Raw genomic sequence first — 11,945 nt, forward strand, 5'->3', positions numbered from 1 at the left:
CATGTGTAAGTATTAGATAAATAATAACTATTATCATGCAACTTCAAAGTATTTTGAATGTCTGAACTGAATTATGTTTTAAAAGGTTGCTCAGTGAAGGTCTCTGATTTGCAGCAAATAGGTCTCTGGACTAAACTGAGGCACAGATCACAACAGGATGGAGCATACAGTGTTTTTCAAGATGATGTGGTTCTTCCTGATGCTGCAAGTGACATCCATTGTGTGTTCACAGTGTCAGGTTGCTGAAGGACTTACTATCTCACCCACTGCTAGTCAAACAAGAAAGGAGAGACCCGCACCTACAGTAAATGGTGTCTGTTCCTGGAGGGAGTGAAGGAATCTCCTCCATTTCTCAGTTCACTGTAACATGTACAGCCTGGCTCAGCTGAACAAGGGTCACATGTAGAGCAGTTACATTCCTGAAAGGTAAAATCTGGAAATCTGTTGAACAGCACTGATGACAATCATAGACTCTGAAGGTAGCACTGAGTTAAAAATATATTCAAGTGCTAGAGAGTGGCTCAGTGGTTAAGAACACTGACTCTTCTTCCAGAGGACCCGAGTTCAGTTCCTAGTATCCAAGTAAGACAGCTCACAACCACAGGTAGCTCTAGCTTCTGGGAGATCTGTTGCTTCTGTTCTGCACAGGCCTTTGCACTCACATGTACATTCTTCCACACAGATATCTACACATATTTTAAATTTAAAATTGTTTAAAATTATGGAGTCAAAATTCATTGCAATAGAAGTGATATTAAGAACCTCTGAACTCAAGTGGGACATGGATGACCTACCCACATTGGTGGTACATGCTACATGTTGTCTTGGGTTTCTGAAATGTCTGACCCCATAAGTGGTGCCATAGTTTGAGTTTTTGGTTAAAGATGTCCCAAGTCATTTTTATTCTGTTGTAGCCTTCTTCCATGATTGCATGCTCTTTAAATGGTCTAATCTGCTTTTATCTCATATCTAATGGGTTTAATGTGTTCTAACTGTATGGCCCCATTTGGCAAGGTGGATGCTATGGCTAGGAGGCGCCATATAAAAAATATTGTTATTGTTATAGTGATGAACTCAAGTACTAAAGGGGAAGTTGTGAAATCTTTTGATACTAAGCTATCATTATTTTTAGCAAAATGAAGTTTGGCTTCTTTCTGCACTAGCAAGCCCTGAAGATTAAATGTTTGCTATCCACAGCATGGATCTTAGCAAAGGGCCAAAGACATCAAAATAAAAACATTTTGAGATAATGTTTCATACATTATATGACAGCTGTTTGCTTTTAAGTATTCTTGGAAACTTAATACAATTTAAGAAATTAAAAAGAAAAAATATAGTAAACAAAACCGAACTAATTTGGCTTTAATTCTAGTTTTATTCTCACCGCCGCTGAGATCACACTCACATGCTATGTAAATGACTTAACCCTTTGTGCTGATCAGTCGCCATTTTGTGTGAGGTTGAGCAAGTGACTGTTTCAGTGCTTTGGGAATGTATCATTAAGACAGGAGTGCATGCAGTTCTGGAAAAAGGGACTGTTCAAGTAAGTCTCTTTCCTCAGGATGATGGGGTATTATGTTCCCGTTACTTGAATATTCATTATGGTTTCCCACATGTTTTTGGCTACCTCTGTTTCCTGCAACTGTTTGTATTATTAAGTTGATCTGGCTTATAGATAAGTGGTTTGAACTTGGATAAATGGTAGCTTGGGATGCTCACGTAGATTGGGTAGATCTCCTTTCAGCTTAAGAATTATGAATGTTTTCTAAAGGGAGGTGAGACAAAACAGCCAGGGTTTTGTTACTAAAGAGCCTCAAACCACAGATGGAAAACTCCACATGGCTAGTCTGAGGAATTCTCTAGTGTGCCAGGCACTGGCCGTCCATGTGCCTTAAACCAGACAGATTTCCAGAGAGCATAGCTAAAGCATTGGAGCGCAATGCCTTGCAGAAATAGGAGAAACTGTTATGTATTGGTGGTGGTGTGATTCTATGGCTTTCTACAAAAGAAGTATTAGCAATTAACAAGTTAATTTAGATGGATGAGAAATGAATTAATGCAGATATCAAAAGACTCTGATCTAGGGAAAGAAAAAAGAGAGACGGATGGAATGATGAACTCTGAAACTTTCCATGCCAAGTTCTGATTTAGGAACCCTAAATTCAGCTCATTGTCCAAATGGAATATTTTTCCTTCTTTTGTGCTACTCTTATACAAAAGGATGCAGCTGGGTGGCAAAGAGCTGGGATTCGGAAGCATGATCACCTGGAGCCCTGTTCCTTACTGTGTCCACAACCCTGAGCAGGTGACTTCCTCTGCATGTTTCATCCCCCTCCCTCCACTTGCTAATTGGAGGAGATGAAAGTGAGTTTTGGCTTTGTCCTTAGGACCAAGTGATCAAATCGAATGGTGTCTAGTACACATCTAACATTTGTTAAAGAAGTAAAAAAAAAAATGGTATGTTTCCAAAGCATGTTATACTTGAAAAGGAAGGAAGTAGACCATGGATTTCCACTGTGTGCTTCATTGGGATTGCCTTTAGTAGCACAGAGGAAAAACATAAATCATCCCATTTAGTTTACCTCTAAGTGGAAGAGAATAGGGTTGCTTTCTTTGTATTTTTCTGTGAGGAAAGGAGTCAGCAATTCTTTCAAAAGTAAAACTGCCCTGGGTTCTACCATAAAGTGAATAGAAATTTAGGTGCTAAAGACAAAGGCCAGGAACTGGAGAGATTTCTCAGCAATAAAGAGCACTTGTTATTTCTGCAGAGGACCTGGTTCAGGTTCTCAGCTTTCCAGTACCCATATGGCTACTAACAGCCATCTGCAAATGCAGTTCCAGGGGATCCATCGCCCACTTCTGGATACTGCAGGCACTGCATGTACATGGTACACAAACATACATGCAGGCAAAACACCCATAAATGTAAACTTAATAAAATATATCATTAAAGACAAAGAACAGAAGCTTTTAACAGGTTGTTAAACTTACCTCTAAAATATTGAGCTTCAGAGACTACTTTTAAGTCATTTAATTTGCTTCTTATGGACACAAAACTTTCCTGATGCAATAGATATTGGCTAGAAGCTAGATGTCCCTCAACAGATGAACAGATAATGAAAATGTGAAACATATTTACAATGGAAGTTTATTCTGCTATTTAAAAATATGAAATCATGAAATTTGTAAAATATGGATGGAACTGAAAATTAGTATATTCATTGAAGTAACCTAGACTCAGAAAGACAAATATGTCATTATTTTCTTTCATATGCATATCTAAGCTTTGTATATGACTTTGTGTGGTCATATACAAAGCTTAAAATTTGTACAATTTTAAGCTTTGTAAAATTGTAAAATCATAAAATTGTATTGGGTCCCCAAAGACATGAAGAATAGGCTTTAAGGGGGAGGGGGGCTGAAGCTGATTACTTTCCTATTGCGGTGATCAAGTACCACGACTAAGTCTACTTACAGTAAAAAAGAAAGTTTACTCAGACTTATGGTTCGTGCAAGTTAGAGTCCATGATGGAGGAATGAAGACTTGTCAGTAGAAGTAGGAAGCTGAGAGCTTACAACTTTACCTGTGAGCATCCAGAGAGACAGAAAACTAGAATTGGCATAGGCTTTAAACTCCCACAACCTGGCCCAATGACACATTGTCTCCAGCATGGCCACATCTCCTAAACTTACCCAAACAACAGCATTAACTGGCATCCAAGTATTTAAATGTTGAGAATATGAGGGATATCTTATTCAAACCACCACATTCCACTCCATGGTCTCTATAGTCGTGTGTGTGTGTGTGTGTGTGTGTGTGTGTGTACTATATATAATAATGCAAATTCCTTAGAGTTCAACTTCAAAAATCTCTATAGTCTTTCACAATCACAACACTTTTTAGAAATCCCAAGATCACTATCTGTTTTAAAACTTTAGACAATGCCTTAATTTTAACCCCCCTGTAAAATCTAAAAGCAAATTATATACTTCGAACACATAATGATTTAAAATATGCATTATATTCCAAAAGGGAGGAATGGGGGGCCATAGTGAAGAAATCCTTAACAAAAACAAGACTGAATCCCATAGCTTCTCATCTCATGACAAAAGCTTCGCTACCTTCCATGTGTAGTACCTACTTGGGCTGGTTCTTCTCCCTGAATACAGCTCTTCTTGATAGAATAGCTCAGCTCTGTCATCTCCAACATCTTGGGCTCTCCAACGCAACCCAGGATTTACCTTCAGAGCGCTATGCAATGGACCCTCAGGACCTCTTGCCCTCTCAGGGCTTTTATTCAGGGACGTCTGCAATGCACACTCCCCTGCTTGAGCTACATTACTACCAACTTTTGATTGTAGTTACTTTCCAGAAGCAGAAATGCCCTACCCTTCAGTGGCCTCATGCCCTGAGGGTCTCTTTGCGTTCGTTCCAGTATAGATCAGCAGTCAAATCAATATTAAGTTCTCCTGAAATTGCCTCCAAGGATACTTTAACCTTTATTGTCAGACCATTTCTTAGGACATGACCTGAAAGCAGCCAGGTTTTTTTGTTTGCCAAAATATCACAGGAACAGTCTCTAGGTTAGCTGTTATAGTCTTCCTCACCAGAAACTGCTTGAGCTGAGTCTTCACAATTCATATAGCTCCTAGCACTCCTGGCTTCTAAACTCCTACTAGGATGGTGAATTCAGCTCCACTTACAGCCTTCAATCACTTCTCTAGACCAAAGTTATAAAGTCTTTCATATTGTTCAAAATAATAATAATATCATTGTCAGTTCCATTCCAGCAATAGCCTTTCTCTGCTTCCAACTTTGGTGTTAGTTACTTTTCTATAGTAATAAAACACCACGACCCTGACAACTTACAGAAGGATGAGTTCATTTAGTTTACTGTTCTAGAAGGTTAGGATAATCCAGGATGGTGGAACAAAGACATGGGGGCAAGGGTAGAAAGCTGAGGGCTCACATCTTGACCCACAGGCACCAAGCAGAGTCTGTACTAAAACTGGCATGGTTTTTAGACTTTCAAAGCCTGCCATAGGGACATCAATTTGGTGTTTGATTTTTTTTTAATATTCTACTTCCTTGCTCACTATGCTTGTTGTATTATTCTCTTGTAAGCTTGGTTTATAATTATTTTATGATTTTTATCACACTACAGTAATTTGGTTATTCTTTTTTGATATCTCAAATTATAATCCCTTCATGACAGCAGGGCTAAGTATATATTTTAGAGTAATACATAATGAAACAATTTAGATCAAATATTGACAGAGAGATAAATTCTCAGAAGTATGAGTACAAAGAATTAATGGATAAATTCATTAGTATAAAATAATATTTACTCAAACATATCTAATTGCTAGCAGTAAATAGGTAAATAATTCTTTAAATGAGAGAACATAGTCCATGAAGTCTAAAGACTGGAGATGTTTATAATAATAATAATAATAATTATTATTATTATTATTATTATTATTATTAAATTTTTATATAATAATTTTGATTATACTATTTCCCATCTCCAACTTTCCCAGGTCTTCCCCAACTCATGTTCTCTTCTCTCAACTCGTGTTCTCTTCCTCTCTCTCAAAATAAAACTGAAAAAAGAAATCAATAAGTTAAACAAAATAAAATTCAAACAAATTATCAACATGGACACCATTTTATATTGACCAACTACTCTAGGACACGGAGTAGAGTTGATATATTCTGTGCCACTCTGCTGAGAAGACAATTTCCCTTTGCCAGCAAGTACCAATCATAATAGCTTCTTGATGAGAGGTCAGACTTTGTGCCTACTTCCTCTTCTCTGTGCTGGGATTTTATCTGTTAGGACTAGAGTGATCAGCCCAACTTGGGCTCCATCCCATGTGCAGGCAACAAACCATGACACTATTACTGATGTTCTTATAGACAGGAGCTTATCATGGCTATCTTCTGAGAGGCTCGCTCTACCAGCACCTGAATGAGACAGATACAGCCAATCATTGAGCACAGGGACCCCTAGGGGAAGGACTAAAGGAGCTGAAGGGGATTGCAACACTCTAGGACAAACAACAGTATCAGCTAACCCAGACCCCTCAGAGCCCGCAGAGACTAAGCCATCAACCAAACAGCATTCATGGACTGATCTGTGGCCCCCAGCACATACGCAACAAAGGACTGTCTTGTCTGGCATCAGTGGGAGAAGGTATGCTTACTCCTGTAGAAACTTGATGCCCCAAGGAAGGGGGATGCTGGCAGGAGTGAGTGAGTGTGTGGGGGAGCACCCTCTCAGAAACAAAGGGGAGGGCTGATAGAAATCAGGGAGGGGGAACCAGGAAGAAGGGCAACATTTTGAATCTAAATAAATAAAGTAATTTAAAAGTAATAATAATAAAAAAGATGGAGTTCTTATCCTTGACTTGTCACTGGTTATAAAACTATAACACTATAAAGTCAATTTACCCTATAAAAAGCCTCAGTTTTCTCACCTATAAATTACAGGCCACATTAGTCTCTTCTCTATATACAGACATAAGAAATCAGAAGCAAAGTTCACAGTCATCAGTAGCAAAGAAAAGAGGCGTGCCACCATTACCGTTTATTCCATTGGAACCATGGAAAGCAATGAAGACCCACTAGCAAACACACTTCCATCGAGGATACAGACAGCTAACCTAACAGCTTAATGTATTAGTCTAAAATCTGGGACATAGGTGTAAAAGGCAGTGGGGCCACTCAAATGGATGAGCATGGCAGCAAGTTCACATGTGTTGTTCTCTCCGTTACCCTGAGCTTGTTTACCCTCTCTATCCCAGGAAGACCCTCTGCCATTTTTAATGTCTTGTAATATTTCATGTAAAATGTCAAGACTTCAATTTTCCCTTAATTTGTTATGCTGGATCCTCTGTTGACTAATTCTGATAATTCTTTCCAGTCACCACAGTATTTTGTGCAGAAACTTCGCTACATTCCCATTTTCTTCTTTCTGGGATTCTTGTCTGTTTTCTATGAACTCTTGGCTTCTTTATCACATTTATTTTTAGTCTCTTTATACTTTTCTCTTTAAATGCTTAGAAATTCTTATTTTCCAAGTTTCTAATTTGGAATATAACACTAAAAATCAAAAGCATTAAATATTTTCAATTTTATCTCTTGCATGGCATTCTCATCTTGATTTGTTTTAAGCCATCTCTGATTGTTTTAATGTTTTTTTTTCTTTTCTGTTCTATGTAGGCTTCATATTTTTTTGGTGATCTTTGATTGAGTGAACAGTAAAGAACGAAGGTCCAGATGTATAGCATTGGCCTTTCTTCTTTGTGTGGTATTTTTCATTTTTATTGAATCTAACATGATCAATAATTTTTGAGTCAGGGCAGTTTATCTGTAAATATTTAAATTTAAGTATAGTTGGAAAATACCTAAGGCCATGAAGATTTTAAAATTTATTACTGAGTTGGATTTCACTATGGGACCAACATTCACATGATGGCTTCTAGTGTTCCTTGAGAATCTCTTTTGAACTTTTTTTTTTTAAATAGCTGGTTGATATTTTGTTTGTAGTTAAATGCTGGCAGCCTCTACTTTTACAAAGCTTGCACAAGCAGATCTGAATGAGGTCAGCTATTTGACATTGAGACATCCAACCCTCTGCTTTCTGTCCTGTTTCTAGTCCCAGACTGTCTCTCTCATAACCACTGATTTTAAGATCAAAGCCTCTTACATAGTCAAGCAGAATAATTGTCATTCATCTTTTCTCAGTCTCTCAATATGTAATGTGTTTGTGTCCTCCCTTACTGGGCAGGAACCAGCCCTGACAAAACCCTCCTGTATGATGCATTCCAGGAAAATATGAGAAGAAAACAAACTCTGCTGAGCTTCAGAGAAAGGAAAACTCTAAGTATCAGTCATAAGTTATCCTTGGTCTATAGAGGAAGGCATGTGGTAGGAAAATACTGAATGTGGCAGTGTTAGGCCATGTCTGGATGCTGTCTCTGTCAGATGGCATGCAAATAAATATTCTCATTAATGTACTTCTCTAAAAGACATTTCTGTTATACGAATGGGTGTTCTGTTAACTATGGGTGCTTTGGTTGATTTGTTCTTGTAAAGTTCTCAAATCAGGACCAGGCTACAGAGGAACAAGGACTTAGCTCGGTGATAGAGCATGTGCCTAGCACGGCCAGAACCCTGGGTTCAGTGACAGTTCTGAGAGAGGGTGGGAGAGGGAGGGAAGAGAGGGAGGTGGAGAGAGGGGGAGAGAAAGAGAGAGAGAGAAAGAGAGAGGGAGAGAGAGAGAGAGAGAGAGAGAGAGAGAGAGAGAGAGAGAGAGAGAGAGAAACAATAAAGATTAAAATGTAGGAGGTGGGTATCCTGTCTTTGATCTATTATCCCATTGACTACCATGATTGATTTGGCAGATCTGATTGGCTAGGTAGAGGTCCCCCCTTATTCCTTTATTATTTTACGTGTGTGCTTCCCAAAGATCCATCTTGTCAGAGAAGATGACCTTCTTCAAAGGATCAGGACCAGCTTTCAAGTCAAGGGCACATGGATTGTTGTGCTTTCTTGCTAGAATCTTCAAATAGGTTCTCAAGGGATAGATATGTGCTGCTTTATAAATTCTTCTTGGGACTCCTATTTAATTTGCAATCCTGAAGCCTAATCACATGAGATATAAAACATAGTCAATATAGAGTGAGGAAACAGAGATGGATTTTGTTGAGACACTTTCCCAAATGTCCAGCTTTACAACAGAGGAGCGGGAAGCATCATTATTAGGAAAAGTACGCACAAACTTTTAATGAGGTCATTTCTGTGGCCATAGTGCACAGTGCACCCTCAGACCATCATTAGCCATGTGGCTCATGCCAAACCTTTGTATTCTTTATTGCAGTTATGTGAAGAATGAGAACAATAAAATCAATTTTTGAAATTATTGCTAGAATTTCTCTATTTACAGTGACTGAGTTCTGTCAAATAGCTGACAGTAAATATCTTCATCCTCTTAAACTGTGAGATGCAAGAGAGATGTAGTGGCTTTCGTAAACATACTAGCCAGCAAGTTTTATGTATTATTATGGGTTATGGAATTCTTAGTGTTTTTGTCTGTTGTCTCAATTAAATCCTTACCTCAAGTCTGTGTGGTAAACATTATTATATTACAGTTGTGGGATATGAAGCTCTGAGAGGGTAATTTGTCCAAGATGGTTCTGTTAAAAAGTATAAATCCCAAGGTCCCAAAACAAGTCTCCTTGAAAAAGAAGCTTGGTCATATAGCCTCTTATACCACTAAAGACCAAGAACAAGAGTCTGAGTCGGGGTTTAATATATGTTGACTAAATTTTAGAACCATTCAGTAGACAATTAATGACAGAACTCTGATTTACCTTTGGTTTGGTCCAAGTTGCTGGCTTAACAAACACACTTCAACTCTGCAGTCATTGTGTTCTTGAACCTATAGTCCTCCTGAGTAAATGCTCTACCACTGAAGGTGTCTTGTATAGGAAGGGCAGCTTGTAAACACACCAGGCATAGATATGCAGCCCATTGCATACTGATAGACAGGATAGAAATTCTCTACACATTTGGATGAGCTATGTATGGGTTGGAGGGATGGCACAAACATTAAAGCCTAGGCTCACAACCAAAACATCAAGAAAGCACCCTCCCCTCCCCACTCAACCAAACCAAACCAAACCAAACCAAACTATGGTGTGTGGACAAGGGCATATGGAACACAGAAAATCTTGGAGTCCAGTGGAAACACTCCATTACTTGAGTAATTTAACTTCCCAGGGTCAGTCATTAACAGGTTTTCTCATTCCATTCCTTGGACAGGTCCAGCTGTGAGATACAGCAAGTTCAACATGTCAGAGGCAAAGCCACCTCCCCTGCTGGGACAGCACACAAGGCATATCCTGAAGGAGGTTCTCAGATATGATGAGGAGGCTATCGGGGAGCTACTCTTCTCTGGTGTGATAGAGCAACATGAAACCAAGTGACAGAGAAGAATGCATCCGAAAACTGCGCCTGGCTGGCCCAGTCGCAGAGTGCTCTGTGCCTGCCTTTCTCCAGTCTTGATCCCACTGCAAAGCATGGTGAGGAGAACTGTACATTACCTACCTGGCATCTCTGGGGTAACTTTAGAATTAAAGCCTAGTGCCCATTTAAAAACTTACTGTTTTGACTTTTATCCCCAGAAAATAATTTAACTATTGATTTGTAGACTTTGATTAATTCTAATTTTCTCACCCAAAAGAAGCAATAACTGTCTGGTGATGAAATGTTATTCTCATTGAATTCTTCCACAATGTACACATGTATAGAAACGTCAAATTATAAATTGTACTTTTGATTTCTCAATTGAAAATAAAGCAAAATCTAAAAATATTTTTTTTCTGGAAAAAAAAGCCCTCTTTATTCTAATTGTCTTAATGCCTAAAATGTTTGCCTGTCCCACCCACACAAGCCTGAAAAAAAGCAGAACTCTTGACATTTTCTACTCGTACATAAAGTTCTCATTTAAATCTTTGTTAGGAAGTAAAAGCAATAAGCAGAATGTCAGTCTCTGTGATTGATTTTAAACAGTATAACTTAATTTCAAGCCCACGAAACCTTTGTTAGTCTGTAATTTAAACCATTGACTTTGCTGATGTCTGTAGTAAGACTGAGTTCTACTCTGCCCATAAGGAGTAAATATTTGCTTTGTGTTGTTTTCCCTGGTGTTACTGTGCTGTGTGGTGGAATATCTGTTTCTACCTATTCATTAAGGGCCTGAGCATTTGTGTATATAAAAAAGAATAGTGGTTCTTTTCTTGCTACCTTATTTTGAGATATAGCCAAATGCAACACACTTTAAATAAACGTGAGGTGACTGCTTACATGTGCAAGTGTAAAGAATACCACAAGGGGAAATGATAGGAAATATTTCTTTGTAACTTGAAGACTATAGAAGATAGTATCAAGTCTTTGTAGTTTGACTTGTCATTGAGAAATCCAAGTGACCAAGGATACATAGAGCTCCCTCAAAGATAAAAGGAAATAAGGATATATATTTTAGAATGAGGTACCACAAATGACCGCATAGGACAGGGCATCACGTAGCACTGGTGTGATCTACTCATGGTCCATAGGCACACACACTAGAAAGCGATGCCATTATATGCTGGTAGTAATTGAAAGCTAAACTGCAAACATTCACCTCTCAAACTGATTCAGAACTAGTTTTCTTTTTATTTAGAATGGTTTGAATTACTTACCCATGTTGCAAGGCCAGATATGTCTCTAGAATCAAGGATACTAAATAAAAAGTGTCTCTTGGACACTTTTCAGAGGAACCTATCCTAATTTTTGAGACCTGCTCCAGCTCCAGCTTTGCTGTTCATCATGTTGTACTCTGACAGACAACCTCCATTATTACTCCAGTAGTTAGAATTTTCTCATAATAGTTTGATGCCTTCTGCAGGTCCTTTGCCTCAGATATATATATATATATATATATATATATATATATATATATATATATATATTCATATAAATTATATATATTGTTAACTTATAAATTTATATCTTAAAAATAGTTAACACATTATATATATATATATATATATATATATATATATACCAAACCAGGCTTTTATAAAGAATGTATTGTCTGCAAGTATGCATGCATATAATGTGTATACCTAATGCCTTCAGCGGTCAGAAGATAACATTGGATCCCTGGAAACTAGAGAATGATTGTAAGCTATCATGTGGTTTAGAAACTGAACTTAGGTCCTCTGCAAGATCAATAAGTACTCTTAATCTTTAAACCATTGTTCCAGCCCCAAGCCAGATATTTAAAGAAAATGTCTTTATAATCATATGACTCATATGGAAATCAGAAAGAGGTTGGGTGACAGAATTGATAAAATCACATCTCTTAAAAGCCAGATGCATCATTTTACCCCCA

At 38.0% G+C, this 11,945-nt stretch overlaps 1 protein-coding gene across 3 annotated transcripts in view; it reads left to right on the plus strand.

The window, feature by feature from the left end:
• Sugct (succinyl-CoA:glutarate-CoA transferase) overlaps nt 1–10,381 on the plus strand; it is a 719,395-nt gene extending 709,014 nt beyond the window's left edge. For all 3 annotated transcript variants that reach the window (XM_076939338.1, XM_076939339.1, XM_034510479.2), the window contains one exon: nt 9,830–10,381. In XM_076939338.1, the coding sequence (XP_076795453.1) occupies nt 9,830–9,993 (164 nt within the window). In that variant the 3' untranslated portion in view covers nt 9,994–10,381. The remainder of the gene's footprint in view (nt 1–9,829) is intronic.
• The last annotated feature ends 1,564 nt before the right edge of the window (nt 10,382–11,945 follow it).

The sequence above is a fragment of the Arvicanthis niloticus genome, chromosome 8 (assembly GCF_011762505.2).
Source record: "Arvicanthis niloticus isolate mArvNil1 chromosome 8, mArvNil1.pat.X, whole genome shotgun sequence".
Lineage (NCBI taxonomy): Eukaryota > Metazoa > Chordata > Mammalia > Rodentia > Muridae > Arvicanthis > Arvicanthis niloticus.